The sequence below is a fragment of the Equus quagga genome, chromosome 13 (genome assembly GCF_021613505.1).
Source record: "Equus quagga isolate Etosha38 chromosome 13, UCLA_HA_Equagga_1.0, whole genome shotgun sequence".
Classification (NCBI taxonomy): Eukaryota; Metazoa; Chordata; class Mammalia; order Perissodactyla; family Equidae; genus Equus; species Equus quagga.
Genome location: NC_060279.1, coordinates 41,514,552 through 41,530,876, shown reverse-complemented (window position 1 = coordinate 41,530,876; position 16,325 = coordinate 41,514,552). Strand labels below are relative to the sequence as shown.

Sequence of the window (16,325 nt, the reverse complement as noted above, 5' to 3'; positions counted from 1 at the left end):
CTTGCAGGCACAAAGACCCCCATCCATTCCTACCTGGCACGGGACCCACTCCCTACCTGATAGGTAGGGAAGTTTCTGTCATCCCTGTGTTTGTGTTGCCTTGAAGAGGGATCTTGTTTACCAGAGCCTACTGCCAGATTCAGGGGTTCTGCCCACTCGAGAGTGCATCAGACCTCCTCCCGCGTGCCATCCGTGTGGACCATAGCCCAGTGGCGCAGCCACCTGCAGAGAGCAGCTGGGCTGGAAGAGGCTCCAAGGTCCTGCTTGGCTATCCTCTCTCCTAAGCCCTTAAGATGCTAACCTGGGCTTGGGGAGCAAATACCATTGGAGAAGCTGAGGCTCTTCTTTTCTCAAGAATACAAATCCCTTTTAAGGCAATGTGTCCCGCCTCTCCTATCCATATAAGGGCAGCTTTGCTATAATAGCTTCTGCAAAACAAGCCCCACCCAGACCCAAGCTGGTTTTGACTTTGGCCTGGGCCTCTTGCCAGGGAAGGGCACCTGCCAGACTGGCTTAGGCTAGTCTGAGTGAGCCTACTCTTGATGCCTATGCAGTGGAGGAAAGCTTTGCTGGGCCTCACAAAGCCTACAGTGCGGCCTATGTATAGGGAGAGAAGAATGTATGGAAGCCTTTTTCCAACTCCTCATCCTCTAGGGGCAGGTAGGGGATTGTGTCTTACTAACGCTGATCTTGGAGCTGAAAGGAGGAGACGGCAAGACTAATGTGAATGTCTGAGGTACAACCGCAGACCGTAGACAAAACTTCAGTTAAGCACCTTCGGGGAGCTCCCAAGCCCCACCTTCACGTACGTCGGAGCCAGGGCCGATGGGCATGTCCTGAGGCCTCTAGGCCACGCCCATCACGCGCCTTCCCCCTCGTTGGCGAATGGCGTCCTAGGGGCGTATCCTATTGCCAGGCCCCGCCCCTGAGGCACCTATACAAGGGGGGCGGTTCCGCGCGCACTGGCTTAGTAGGAGCCGGACCTCAGGGCAGAGGTTAGCCTCAGTGCTGCGACCCTCGGGGGAAGAAGATGAACGGGACGCGGAACTGGTGTACCCTGGCGGACGTGCACCCGGAGGGACAGACCGCGGTAAGAAACAGCGGCCGCACCGTGCGCCTTCCCACCTTGGTCTTCTTGGTTTCCAATTCCGCCCTTCCCAAGCCCTGCGCCGAGTTCGCCGACACCACCTGGTGCCGCGCTCGGTGCGGTCAGCTCCTGGCGGCGCTTCTCTTTCTCCTTTTCTACCGCCCCGCGGCGCGCGGCGGAGTCCTGGGGAGTCGCGGCACGAAGACTCTTGAGGCTCAAGGTCTCGGGGCGTCCCTGCCCTTTGGGAGGATACTGCAGCTCCTGCCCGGGACTCAGCGCCCGTCTTCGGTGCGCGCCAGTCAGGCGTCGTGTAGGCGGTAGATTGGGTCGTAGAAGGATGAGCTCCAGGGATGGGATCCCTGCGCTCTTTTTGACTTTGGGTCCCAACGAGGGGGTTTAGGTTTTTCTGTGGGTCCTGGTGACCTCAGAGGCCCTTCAAAGAACTGCATGGTGCTTTGGGTGATCAGTAACAAACAAGACCAAGGGTAGAGAGAGATCCTAGGGCTTGGACTGGAGCTGGGGGCGAGTGGAACTCTAAGTACGCCGAGATTGGCCAGAAACTCACCTTTCGCTAGGGGTCATCTCTCTGCTGGGATTTCTCCTTCCACTTGTAGTTCTCCTTCTCCCCTCCCCCTATCGGCAAACCGATAGCTTCCTGGGACGGTTTGTTGGTTTTGCTTCCGTCTCCAGCCTCCAAGCCCGGGACAAGTTGATGAAGGAGATGTCGGAACCTGGGCTAAGAAGGGAAGAGAAGTGACCCTCTCGAGGGCTTCTGGACGGAGTGAGGGTGGGGGAGAGAGGGACATTCTCCAGTGCTAGCCCGTCTGCCCTGCTCCCCTTCCTCTCTGGCTCCTTGTCCCTGTTCTCCTCCCCAATCAAGCTGACCACGTGATTTTTCCTCAGGAGAGGCAGAGGAGGGTAACTTGTGGCTGAGTGTTTTTAGGCTTTACTGGCGAACTTAACCCAGAATGGGTGTGTACTGTTTCATCGATTTCCAAGCTATTGTGAGTGAGAGTGAAATGGGAGCCAAGGTGATGGGGAGTTTGTATCCCTCCTTTTCTCCCTCCCTCCACTCTATATCTGATTCTCTTCCCATCTTCCTTGTCTCAGCATGCCCCTTAGATAGCCAACCCAGCTGCAACTGGATTATCGCTCTTCTTCAAAGAATATTTGTGGAATAGTTCCTCATTTCAAGTTTAGGGTACAGATGATCACTTAATTCTGTTCACAGTCCTCTCTCCATTTCTGTGCAGCCTGTGAGTATTTCTACCATATTACAGTATAGGTCTTGCTACTGCTCAACCCCGGTCCCCCAGTCCCTCATCTTCTGTAGCCTGGCACTCCCCCAGCTGTGAGACACTGAAGAGACAGGAAAACTCCATCGTCTGTTGGGTCAGCCCCGAGTCCTACTCCTCTTGCTCACTGTTTTGGAATGGTTGATGCAGAGAAAGGGTATGAGAAAAATAAAGGAGAGGGGTGTTTGGGCTTCTTTTTGCTTGCTGTAGAAAAGAGTTCCAGAAAGGTCTTAAGACTGAGGCATTGGCAGTGTTGAGAATGAACTGACACCCTCTTCTATTCCTTGATGTTTTGCTGTTTGGTGGGTCAGAAAGAGCCGGTAGGAAAATAGTGAGCAAGGAATTCAGACAGTTTCCAGCCATAAATTAGTTTGAAGCTAATCAGAAACCTCTAGAACAAGGGGGAGACAGAAATTGCCTTTGGTTCCTTCTTTCTAGGCTGGACTTGAGAGTTATTTTACTTCAAAGGCGGGAAGGAAATAACCATTGCCCAGATCTGTTCTTAGAGACATTCCTGAGCTCTTAAGGAGGGGGAGGAGATGGTAAACAATCAATCAGTCAGGAGACAAGCTTTGTCCTGGATTCCTCTCCTCTGAGCCAGCCTACAGATAGAATTTATGGCTCTGGACAATCCCCAGGAACCTGTCGGATATTCACACCCTTGAGTGAGTGCTCAGTGCATGCGCAAAGTGAGTGAGTGAATAAATCAATGAACAGACTTTCTTCTGGTTCCAGCAGTGTAGACAGTTTAACTGACTGGTGTCTCCTAGTGGGACTTAGGACCTTGGGATTCTGTTGGTGTTTCCCTACCAGCCAGGCCACGTGCCTTAGTGCACCACACATGGGCATGGAAATATGGCTCATATACTCTCTGGGTTTTTATTATTGGAGGCAGATGCAGCAAATACAAGGAGCCAGTGTTTTTCAAATTGCTAATCATAACCACTAGTGGATCTGAAATCAACTTGGTGGGTCAGAACCAGCACTAAAAAAGAAATAGATTCCACCTTGGAAAATGTAAAACTATAGAGACAGTAAAAAGATCAGGAGTTTAAGGGGAGAGGAGAGATGAATACAGAGCACTGAAGATTTTTTAGGGCAGTGAAATTACTTTGTGTGATGTTATAATGGATATGTCATTATATCTTTGTCCAAACCCATGGAATGTACAACACCATTCGCTTTGTTAGAGTGAAACCTAAGGTGAACTACACGGACTTTGGGTGATTATGATGTGTCAATGTAGGTTCATCCTTGGTAAAAAAAATCTATCATTATGATGAATGATGTAGATAATGGGAGAGGCTATGCATGTGTGGGAGAAGGATACATGGGAAATCTCTGTACCTTCCTGTCAATTTCATTGTCAGCCTAAAACTAGTCTAAAAAATAAAGTCTTTAAAAAAAGAGACAGAGTTAACACTCTCAGACTGTTAGAGTAGACATTTTTGGCAAAACTTTTGTTTCAGTTATGTATGTGCGTACATATTATGTATGTGTGTACGCATATTGGATTGGGATGTGAAATGCATTTCTTAGGTCAAAAAAGTTTGCAAGCCACTGTAGTAAGTTATACTGGCATGAATAAACCTCAAACACTTTTATTGGACATTCCCATTAAGTTCCTTTGGTTATAAGCAACAGAGAGTGACTCCAGCTAACTTAAGCAGAAAAGGAATTTATTAGAAGGAAAGGGGCAGCTCACAGAGTTTAAGGGAAAGCTTAAAAGGTGCGAAACAATGGAGTTCTGGGGCCTGGGTAGGTGGAAGGACTGAATGGAGGGTTTCTGCTTCTGGGTGAATTGGTTCCAGCTGTTTTAGGTCTTTTTGCCGTTCTGCTCAAGATTCCAGGGAGAGGGTGCCCTTGGCCCCTCGCCCCTTTTGGCCAGGGCAGACTGGGGTGCCTTGACTGACAGACCCACCAGATTACTCAGTTAAGGAGGGAGATTCTCCAAAGCAAGACCCAAGTGCTGTTACCGGTGGAGGAGGGTGGAAGCTCTGTGGCGAAAGCAACAGAGGTTCACATTACACTTTGGTTTGGATGATCTCTGATTTTTTCTTTTTCATTTTAAATCATTTTTTATCGAAGGAATGTATGTGTATTATTTTAAAAAGATGTAATAATATCAAAAGGCTTTTAAAAGAAAATAGCAAGCAGTTCTCTGCCCCAGGAAGTAACCACTTTCAACTCTTCTAGCTCTTTTGTCTGGTGTTTACTGCTGTGTTTCTAAATAGTATGCTTATAGAGGCCGGCCCGGTGGCACAGCTAAGTTCACATGTTCTGCTTTGGTGGCCTGGGGTTCACTGGTTTGGATCCCGGTTGTGGACCTACACACCGCTTGTCAAGCCACGCTGAGGCAGGTGTCCCACATATAAAGTAGAGGAAGATGGGCACGGATGTTAACTCAGGGCTAATTTTCCAAAAAAAAAAAATTTACCGTCTAAATAATATGCTTATAGTGATACTTCTTGATTTAGCAATTTTAGACGTCTGTTGACCCTCTGTTGTAGGAATTATAGGAAGATTTATACTTCCACCCCTTACATGCTCCCTTTCTCTTCTCCCATCCTCCCAGTGTAATTACATTACAATTTTTGGCTCAGTTGTGATTTCTGTTAATAGCATTATGGTTAAGAGCCTGGTCCTGGGAATCTGACCCAGTGGGCTGTAGTCAGGGCTCCAGCGTGCGCTTTGCCCAAGAGCACTTGGGTAAATTACTTAATCTCTTCAGTCTTCCTTTCCTCCTCTGTAAAACACCCTTCTCCTAAGGTTGTTGTGAGGATTAAATAAGATATTACATATGGAATATTAAGCACAGTGCCTGGCCCATGGTAAGTGCCCAGACGTTGGCTATTATTTTCTATTTGGTACTTACTGGTTTAGACTAGACTGTTTTAGCCTCTCCTGGGACCCCTGGCCAAGAGACGGAAGAGTCTGGGAATTCTCTCTGGTCTGGTCAAGCTTTGCTCCTTCTCATTATGTTGACATTTGTTTGTTCTTATCTGTTTCTTTCCTCTGCCGGTGGAGGGTCTTGAGGATGAGAAGGGGCCTGTAGGTAGACCCAGGGTGAAGACCTGAGTAATCTTTGCTAGTCCCAACTCAGCCAGGACTGGTCTTAGAGAGAGTGATGGGCAAGATTCGTATTTTCGCGTCTCCCTCTGGGCTCCTTTCCTTTTCCTCCTTTTCCTGACCTCATGGCCAAGATAGCTAGTGTTCCGTGATTCTCTGAGCTGTTTGATAAGGCGATTCCCTTAAGTAATCTATCAGTGTTACCCTTCCTTGGAATATGTGCATGTTTTTCGTTCTCTCTAATTTTTATCTTGATCAGTCCTGGCCAGAAAGGTTCTCTCAATCCCTGGGTGGGTTTGGAGTTTTTTCATCAGCTGCAGTCTGAACCTTTGTCTTTACCCTGGAATAGGTGTTATTCCTTCAAGACCTCAGAAGCTGAATTAGTTTAATTTTAAGTCTTTTTTGAGCCTCATTCCTTTTTTTTTTTTTTTTTACAGATTTTATTTTTTTTCCTTTTTCTCCCCAAAGCCCCCTGGTACATAGTTGTATATTCTTAGTTGTGGGTCCTTCTAGTTGTGGCATGTGGGACGCCGCCTCAGCGTGGTTTGATGAGCAGTGCTATGTCCGCGCCCAGGATTCGAACCAACGAAACAGTGGGCCGCCTGCAGCGGAGCACACGAACTTAACCACTCGGCCACAGGGCCAGCCCCCATTCCTTTTTTTTTAAACTAAAGCTGTGATTTCTTGAAGGCTTACTGTGGACTTTATTTTTTTATAACAGCTTTATTGAGATATAATTTACATACCATACAAATAACCCATTTAAAGTATACAATTTAATATTTTTTTGTATAGTCACAGAGTTGTACAGTCATCAACAGTCAATTTTAGAACATTTTCATCACCCAATAAAGAAATCCTGACCCATTAGCAGTCACTCCCCATTTCCCCCTTCCTCCCAGCCCTGGGCAACTACCAGTCTACTTTCTTTCTCTACAATTTGTCTATGCTTTTTTTTTTTTTTTAAGATTTTCTTTTTCCTTTTTCTCCCCAAAGCCCCCCAGTACATAGTTGTGTATTTTTAGTTGTGGGTCCTTCTAGTTGTGGCATGTGGGATGCCACCTCAGCGTGGCTTGATGAGCGGTGCCATGTCGGTGCCCAGGATCTGAACTGGCGAAACCCTGGGCCGCCGAAGCAGAGGGCGCGAACTTAACCACTCTGCCATGTGGCCGGCCCCCAAGGATGATGTTTTTAAGGTTGATCCATGTTGTGACCTGAATCACTTCATTCCTTTTTATGGCTGAATAATATTACGTTGTATGGATATATCATCACATATGTTCATCATGAACAAATGTTGGTGGACATTTGTGTTGTTTCTACTTTTTGTCTATTATGAATAATGCTGCTATGAACATTTGTTTACAAGTTTTTGTATGGACATATATTTTCATTTCTCATGGAGAAAAATACCTAGGTGTGGAATTGCTGGGTCAGAATATTTGCATTTTAAAAGAGGATTCATCTGGAGTCATTGATGCTTACTCAAAAGGAATGAATGAGTTCTAAAATGTTGGAAGCCCTGGCTTTGTGACACCTGGGTGGGGAAGAAACTCCTGGGCAGAGGAACCTTTCAAGTTTGGTGACTGCCTCTTCCTTCCACTCATGAGACCTGCCCTAAGCTCAACCCATAAATTCCTCCTCACACCATTCCATCTCCCCCATTCATTGCCAGTTTCTTACTTTCGCACTACAGCTGATGTCTTCAAGCCTGCCTGGAATTTTGGGAATCCTGGCCTCTGTCAGGGGATCTGGGAAAGGAGGCTTACCCAATCACCAGGCATTTGGTGCCAACATTTGCCCATGTTTCTCCAGGGTGGTGGTGGGGTGAATGTGCACCCAGATGGTTTTGGTTCCAAACGCATGTGCTCAGAGCAAGTGGGAGGAGCTTCCCCACCTGCTGGTAATTATGCCACATGCCTCTTTGGGTCACAGTGCAGTCTTGTGAAATACCTTTGTTTCCTAAGGGTTGGGGAGGTTTAGATGGGGGAATAGGTTTGTGCCAGGGAGGCTGGTCACTCAGATTTAAGCCTGGCCAGCAGTGGTAGGAAGAGGAGAAGAAAATATAGAGTAGAATGGGGATGGATAGATGAAGGAAGAGAAAGGAAATTGTTTTCTAGGATCTGGGGGCATAAAAGCAAAAATCACAAGGCAAAGTTTTCAGAGACTAGAGAGGGGTCAGGGCACTCTGTCTCCTTCAGGGTTGAGAGTCCAGGAGCCCACCTCCCTCTTTGTACACACTCCCACTGTTGTGCCCCAGCGATTTCCTGTGCCAGGTCTCCAGGTAATGAGAAGGGCTGCCCCATTTAGGGTACTACCCTAAATCCCTTTTTCTCATTTCACCTCTCAATCACCCGAGTCAGGCCTCTGCATAGAGCTTGTCCAGCCCATGCCTCTGGGCAGGTAGCCAGACAAAAAGCAAACACCTGTTTTGTGGCTAATCTGTGGGGAGGAGCTGGAATGATTCTTTGTGTCATACTCAACAAAGGGCCATCTCTGTCCTTGAGAGCCCTGCAGAAGGCAGGACCAAGGGCACTTGAAACCTGCAAGCTGAGTGTGTTGGGAGTCTCAGTTGAGAGAGTAGGCCCCCAGCCACTTCATCTGGCCCTCTTTTTTTTTTTTTTTCTTTCTCCCAGCCTCCTTGTCACTTCCTCCTCCACTGTCCTTGTGTGGCTCTCATTCTAGTAGCAGAGGAAGCCAGTGCTTTGTCCGTATCCCCTTGGATCCCTTTACCACATTTGTGCACACTGGCTCCTGATATGCTTTCCCTCCCAATGGCTAGTATCTGCATCTCTTTTTCAAAGTGGCCCTCTTCTTTGACTTTATTGGGGCTGTCCTCATCCTGGCCTCTTGGGAGCCAGTGTTTCAAGTGACTGACTATTCCCATTTTTCAGAGGGGGGAAATTAAGGTGGCTGCTGCTGCAGTAGTGTATGAGACCACATGTATTTCGGGTGGGAGAGGGGACAGGATTGAGGGACAGAGTGATGGAGGAGTAGGTTATAGGGTGAAGGTGAATTAAGGATGCTGGTTCCCAGCTCAGGGGCAATCTCCACTTCCCTTACTTCCTCTTAGGAAGACCCTTGACACTCACTTGCCACATAGTTCTTGTGGCACCCCTGTAGCAGCCTGTGGAGTAGGAGCTGGGAAAACATATTTTCCCAAAGATCTTTTCCCATCTTTTCACGTGAGCCTGTGGTGTGAGAACCTCTGGGGCCTCCTGTTTATCTCCTTATCACTTCTCCTTAGCGTCTTGATCTCTAACCCTCAGCTATGTGTTTACCCCCTCCCCGCTCTGTGGAGTGAGTCACAGCTGCAGATTTGTTTGAACAGAGTGGAGAGGCTGCCTATAATTTGGAGGTGGCTGGGCTTCTCCCCAAGAATGTTTATGAGGTTAGAGGCTGCTTACCTTGTGATTAGCACTGTTCCTTTTTCCCTAGAGAACGCTCCACTCCCTATCTTGCCTTTCAGAGTCCCCAGTGGGGATCACCCTGCTAGACATTTTGGGGTATTCCTAAAGTTCCCTGGAGCCTGCTCACAGCCCTGAGGTCACTCCAGCTCCAGAAACAACCAGGGGCACCCAACAGAGAGGGGCCTGGGTTTCCCTCCTTGGCTCTGGGTTGGGCTTGCGGACTGGATTGCAGACTGGATTCTCTGGTTTTGGAGGCTGAGATGCAGAGAGAACCCTAGAGTTATTCACAGGCTCTGTTTAGACAGTTTGTCTCCCCCCACCCCCCACCACCGCTGCAGGCTTTCTAGAGCTCCTTGGGAAAGTAATGCTGTCTCACCTTTGTGCAGTGATTTGTGGTTTGCGAAGCACGTTCGCATTGTTCCTAAATGTAGACAGGGTAGGTGTTATCACTCCCATTTTGCAGGTAGAAGACAGGCCCGGAGAGAGAAAGTGATTTGTTCAAGGATTAATGGATGTTAATGAGACTCAGATCCCACCTCTGACTCCAAGCTTAGTACTTTTCCTTTCCTTCTCTTTATTTACATATTTTATTACAGGAGGCTTGCACAAATACATTTTTGTTGCTAAAGTTTAAAACACTGTAGAAATATATGGACCGAAAGTCCCTTTACTCCCCTGCCGTTCTGGTTTAGTGTGTATGAATTCAGTGCTTTTCCAGTGTGCTTGCTTTCAAGAAGTGCTATGTGGCATGGTGCCTAAGAGCACAGACCCTGGAGCCACAGGGCCTGGGTTTGAATCCTGGCTCTGCCCCTTACTAGTTACATGATCTTGGGCAAAGTACTTAACTTCTGTGCCTCAGTTTTCTCATCCTTAAAATGGGAACGTTGGTAATGATACCTACCATATAGCATTTTTCTGAGGATTAAATGAGTTAATACATGTAAAGGACAGGGCCTAATAGATCTTGGCACATAACAATAGCTATACGTACACAGGAGTTGGCAATTACCAATACTCTGAGAAAATATATATGTACTTAAATGAGAAGTCATATATATATATATATTTTTTTTTTTTTTTAAAGATTTTATTTTTTCCTTTTTCTCCCCAAAGCCCCCCGGTACATAGTTGTGTATTCTTCGTTGTGGGTTCTTCTAGTTGTGGCATGTGGGACGCTGCCTCAGCGTGGTCTGATGAGCAGTGCCATGTCCGCGCCCAGGATTCGAACCAACGAAACACTGGGCCGCCTGCAGCGGAGCGCGCGAACTTAACCACTCGGCCACGGGGCCAGCCCCTATTTTTTTTCTTTTTTAAGATTTTATTTTTCTTTTTTCTCCCCAAAGCCCCTCGGTACATAGTTGTATATTTTTAGATGTGGATCCTTCTATTTGTGGCATGTGGGATGCTTCCTCAGCATGGCTTGATGAGTGATGCCATGTCTGCGCCCAGGATTCGAACCAGTGAAACCCTGGGCCACCGAAGCAGAGTGCATGAACTTAACCACTCGGCCACAGGGCTGGCCCTGAGAAGTCATATTTTATGAATTAATTCATGACTTGCTTTTTTACACCTAACATATCTTGGAGATCATTTTGAGTCAGTTTGTAGAGGTTTATTTATCAGCATTGTAGTATTTCATAGTGTGAATGTTACCATACTTTATTCACTTACTCACCTACTAGAGAATATTTATGCCGTTTCCAGTTTTTAACTATTGTGAATAGTATTGCTGTCTGCAGTTTTACACGTATCTTTGGCAAATGTCCACGGATTTTTATAGGGCATATGCCTAAAAGTGGAATTACTGAGTCAAAGGGTTTACAGAATATGCAATTTTTAAATTAATGTTGCTTCCAAAAATGCTTTTATAAATTTACCCTCTCTCTAACAGTGTATGAGATTACTCTTTTTCCCTGCATCCTCATCAATCCTGGATGGTATCAGTATCTTTAATATTTGACATTCAGTTGATATTTCTATAGGATTAAAAGTCAGTTGCTTTACTGAAAAGCAAGAAAGAAGACTTGCATATTTGGGAAGTTTTAAAGCATAGCGATAAAATGGCCACCTGTGTACTGAACACTCAGCTTAAGAAACAGAACATTACCAATACTTTTGAAGCCCCCGGGGTAACCCTCTGCTTCCTCCACAGAAGTGATCACTGTCTTGAATTTTGTGTTTTTCTTTTTTGTTATAGTTTTCTTATATGTTCAAGTAATATATTGCTTAGTTTGTACTTTGCATACGTGGCATCACCTGTATTCTATAGCTTACTTTTTAACTTAACGTTAATTTTGAGATTCTTTCATGTCGATGCATGTAGCTATAGTTCACATTAGTTCGTTGTACTAATACGTCAGAGTTTATTCATCCATTTTCTTGTCAGTAGACCTTCTGGGTTGTTTCCAGTGTTTTGCCATTGCAAGCAGTGCTCTGTGAACATACTTCTACTCCCCTTATCTTTACACTTCTTTACATCTGTAAGTTTAATGAAGTTCCCCACGAAATGATAACTCATTATTGTTTCAACTTGGATTTCCCTGGTTGCTGGTGAGGTTGAGCATCTTTCATATATCCATTAGTTACTTTTATTTCTTCTTAGAGTTGCCTTTCTTAGCCTTTGCTCATTTTTTTCTTGTTTTCCTTCCTTTTCATGTCTACTTTTTCCAGTATTCCATACTGCTTCTTTAAATTGAACTTCTGAGTTTCTCAAAAGAAAAAGAATTAAGAAAATTCCCTGACCACGTCACTTGGAATTGATGCAGCAAATATATGTGTTTTTTATTGAGTTCATAATAAAATTGTGAGATTTCAGTTGCACATTATTTCTTGACTGTCACCACATAAGTACTCCCCTTCACCCCCTGTGCCCACCCCCCACCCCACTTCCGCTGGTAACCACTGAACTGTTTTCTTTGTCCATGTGTTTGTTTATATTCCACATAGGAGTGAAATCATCTGGTGTTTGTCTTTCTCAGACTGGCTTATTTTGCTTAGCATAATTCCCTCTAGGTCCTTCCATGTTATTGCAAATGGGATGAATTTGTCTTCTTTTCTGGCTGAGTAGTATTCCATTGTATATATATATATACCACATCTTCTTTATCCAATCATCGGTCGATGGGCACTTGGGTAGCTTCTATGTCTTGGCTATTGTGAGTAGTGCTGCAACGAACATAGGGGTGCATGTGTTACTTTGGATTGTTGATTTCAGATTGTTTGGGTAGATACCCAGCAGTGGGATAGCTGGGTCATATGGTAGGTTTATTTTTAGTTTTTTGAGAAATCTCCATACTGTTTTCCATGGTGACTGCACCAGTTTGCATTCCCACCAGCAGTGTGTGAGGGTTCCCTTCTCTCCACACCCTCTCCAACATTTGTTATTTTTAGCCTTAGTGATTATAGCCGTTTTAACAGGCGTAAGGTGGTATCTTAGTGTAGTTTTGATTGCAGGAAATATTTTTTGAGAACCTACTCTAGACCAGGCACTGGCTAAACAAGCTCTCCACGTCTTCAGGGAGCTTATGATTTGACCGGGGGAGGTGCAGGACTAAGCAGTTATGAAGGAGTAGGGTCACTGTTACAGTGTGGCATATGTGGAGTGCAGCAGGTACAGGGAGCAGGCTCTGACCGAGGATTGCTAGGGTAGGACCCTCAGAGAAAGGATGCTGAAGCTGAGACTTGAAGGCTGAGTGGGAATTCTCTAAGGAGGCAGGATGGAGGGGATGACCCAGCAGGAGAAAACATGTGCACCTCTGGGAGGGGGAGCACGTATTGCACTGGAAGACATCAAGAGAAAGAGAGACTTGGATTTAGATGCCTTCCTACAGTTGAGTCAGGAAAGTTTGGGATAGTCAGAGCGTAGGGTACAGGTGGGGTACTGGTGAGAGTCAAGACTCTGTGTGGTATAGACAGTGATAGGCCTGATCATGAGGGGATTTTAATGCTATAAATTTTTTGTTTGTTTTTTTAAAAAAAGATTCTATTTAACAATAACATACTTATACAAAAGTGCATATATCATAAAAGTACAGTCAAGTAATTTCACTAACTGGACACACTCCTTTAACCAGCATCCAGATCAAGAAACAAAATCGTTACCAGTACCACAGAAGCCCCCTCTTGTCCCCTTCTAGTCATTACCTACCCTTCTCCCTCAAGGGTAACCACTATCCTGACTTAAGGTAACCACTATCCTGGCTTCTAAAGCATATATTGGTTTTGCTTGTTTTTATACTTTTTATCTAAGTGGAATCATATAGTATACTTTTGTGTTAGAATTTTTTTGCTTAACATTTCTTTGAGGTTCATCCATGTTGCATGTACAATAATAGTTCACTCTTTTTCATTGTTGCACAATGTTCCATTGTATGACTATATCACAATTAATTTATCCATTCTACTCTTTTTTTTTTTTCTTTTGAGGAAGATCAGCCCTGAGCTAACATCTGTCAATCCTCCTCTTTTTGCTGGGGAAGGCTAGCCCTGAGCTAATAACCGTGCCCATCTTCCTCTACTTTATATGTCGGACGCCTGCCACAGCATAGCTTGATGAGCAGTGCCATGTCCGCACCCAGGATCCGAACCGGCAAACCCCAGGCCGCTGAAGCGGAACGTGCGCACTTAACCGCTGCGCCACCAGGCCAGCCCTATCCGTTCTACTCTTGATGAACATTTGGGTAATTTCTAGTTTTTGGCTAGAAATTGCCATTATTTCTTTGAGTACTTTTTCAACTTGCCCACTTTCTCCTCTCCATCTGGAGTTCTGATGACATGAATAGATGAGATAGCCTCTCAGGGCCCTATTTCAGCCCAATGGTCTGTGCTCTTCCAGTTAGAATACCTGGGTTCATGAAATATCCTGGAGTTGATGATCTTCATTGGCTAATAACTCCTTTGTTCTGGCTGAGGGATGCCCCAGCTTTTTCCAACTGCCTCCAAGTATGGGGAGATGGTGTTTTAATCAAAGTACATGCCTGTGTCCTGGGGAAAAAGAGTTGGCAACCACTCTGGCTATTTTGAAATAATTTCTTTCTTTTGTGATGTTCTCCTGACCTAGGTGTCATGCAGCGCTCACTGTACGTTCAGAAAATACTTACCTGTGTTAAGGCCTATGGCAGACAGCAGCCCACAAGGAGTTAACAGTTAGAAGGGGCAATTCCTCATGGAACACACATAACCGAGAGGCGGGTGCCATAGGAGGCCCGTGATGCTGAGGGAGCTCAGGGACGGGAGGGTGTGTTTCCCACAGGATGCAGGGAAGCGGCATGGAAGATGTGGCGTTTGAATGTGAACTCTTGAGGGACTTGCAGATGCCCCAGGTGAAAATGGGAAGAAAGGACTTTTAAGGCAAAGGAAATGATGAGAGCAGAATCACTGAAGTGGGAAAGCATGAGATGTATTGGACCAGGGCAATGAGGAGCAGTAGCAAGACAGGTGAGTTGAGCCAGACCATGGAGAGCCTTAAATGCCACACTAAGGATCTGGCTTTTATTTGGTAAGAATTAAGTGTTTTTTGTAAAATCAGCTACATTGCCAGGATTGGGAAGGCTTAAGGGCCGTGTGATAGTGTCTCCTGTCTTTCCTAAATTGGATTCATTCCAAGAAGTGGGAGGAGGCTGATACTTAAGTGTCTCTCTCTTACGTGGCAGAGAACAACCTCCAGACATTTTCAGTTAATCTTCAACAAAGAAACCCTCACTTGGGTAGTAGTATTCCCATTTTACAGTGAGAACACTGAGAGTTAAGTATCTGACCACAGATTCTGATTTATTTTCCACTAAGTTGCTCTTTCTTGTGTAGGAAGGACTGTTTCCTGCCCAGAGAACCTTCTCCCACCGTGCTGGGCAGTGTCCATCCTTTCTTCCTCCTTTCCTTCCATCAGACATGTGGAAGGTTAGGAGGGTTCCTTAAAACCTGTTAAAGGTAGGATAGTGTTTATATTTCTGGACCTCAAGGCAAAGGATGACCAGACGACGTCAAGGCTACTCTCTTCCTTGGGTAGCTCAGCACCTGTCTTCCCTTCATTGCCTGGGAGAGGCATGTACTCCCTTTCATGCTGTCACAGTATTGAAGCCGAAGGAGCCTTAGAGACGCTTAAGCCAAGCCCAGAGTGGCTAGGCCTGTCGTCCACCACTACACATAACACAGGTTATTGTCTCTGGTCCACTCTGCATTGCTGACCCTCTCTCAATGGTGTTATATCCCCAAATCTCCAGGCCCCTACTTTTTCCTCTTACCACATGTTTTTCGCCTTAGGTTTTCTATTTTTCCCACAGTGTGTTTTTTAACCCTTCTTTGAGTTATGAAAAAACCCCTTCTTTTCTTCCTTTGAAATTAGGCTGATATCAAGATAAATACCTACTGTCTAGCCTGCTTTCATTTGGGTAATTTTTAAGTGGTTCATAGAAATAGGCATTTGGATTTAGGTACCCTCCTACAGTTTGGTTCAGGAAAAATATCCCAGTCTTGTAAAGTGCATCAGTCACTTCCTGGTTGGCTGTAAGGTGCAGAAATTCTGGATTGGGGATGGTCTATCCAAGGATGCCCTCTTCAGGGCTAGGGCAAGGGAAGCCCATGCAATGTGCTTTCTGTAATCCGAGGACCAGGGTAGCCCTCTGGAGCTGCACAGAGCAGCATGCTGTGTAGCCTCTGTTGTGGTACAGAGACCGCAGACACATCCTGCCACCCAGGAGTGACCTGATCTTGGGCAAGCTAATGTCACCTCTCCAGACCACAGCTTTCATTGTCCATGAAAGGATGATAATAAGGCCCACTCCACAGGGCTGGCAAAAGTGCACCTATACCAGGAGTAGACTGTAAAGGTAAGGGATTGTTGTTGCTGTCATTGTCATTATCAGGGCAGCGTGGACATTCTCAGGCTGACTCTCCAGAGTGAACTGACAGGAGATGAACTTGAACACATAGCCCAGAAGGTATCAAGGTTTCTGGTGGGGTGAGGGCCCCTCCCCTCAGCCAGTTCTTCCTTGCTGCTGACCCCTCCTCCAGTGCTGCCTGGAGCCTTCTCTGCTGCTGCTCGGGAGCATCTCCTTTCAGACACACCCAGCTGACCTCAGCATTGTGCGTTGCTTTGGGGGATGGTGAGACCCCCCACTAAAATTAAAACTAACCTCATTCTACTAATTTTCCCCATCTGGTGTTCTTGCTGCAGTGTGGCTTCTGGTAGAGGTTCTGAAATGAATTTTTGGAGGGGAAGATCAGACTAACCATTCACGTTTTTTGAGGAGCAAGTCTTCTGCATTTGTTGAGGGCTAGAAGTTCTGGGCTTGTCATATGATTTCTGACCCACTTCTCTCTCTCTTTCTGGCAGGCGGGCAGGAAGACCTATGCTATGGTGTCAGGCCGCTCAACCAGTCATTCTCTGGCCTCAGAGCTGGTGGAATCCAACGACGGACATGAGGAGATCATTAAGGTAAGCTTAGTTCACCTCCACTTTTTCTCCCT

At 45.9% G+C, this 16,325-nt stretch overlaps 1 protein-coding gene across 3 annotated transcripts in view; it reads left to right on the top strand.

Moving 5' to 3' along the window:
- Nucleotides 1-960: 960 nt before the first annotated feature.
- The window catches only part of TUFT1 (tuftelin 1), a 33,674-nt gene continuing 18,309 nt past the window's right edge, over nucleotides 961-16,325 (top strand). For 2 of the 3 annotated variants that reach the window (XM_046681577.1, XM_046681575.1), the window contains exons 1-3: nucleotides 961-1,090; nucleotides 15,722-15,796; nucleotides 16,192-16,293. In XM_046681577.1, the coding sequence (XP_046537533.1) occupies nucleotides 1,031-1,090; nucleotides 15,722-15,796; nucleotides 16,192-16,293 (237 nt within the window). In that variant the 5' untranslated portion in view covers nucleotides 961-1,030. The remainder of the gene's footprint in view (nucleotides 1,091-15,721; nucleotides 15,797-16,191; nucleotides 16,294-16,325) is intronic. The other variant, XM_046681576.1, reaches the window with a different exon arrangement.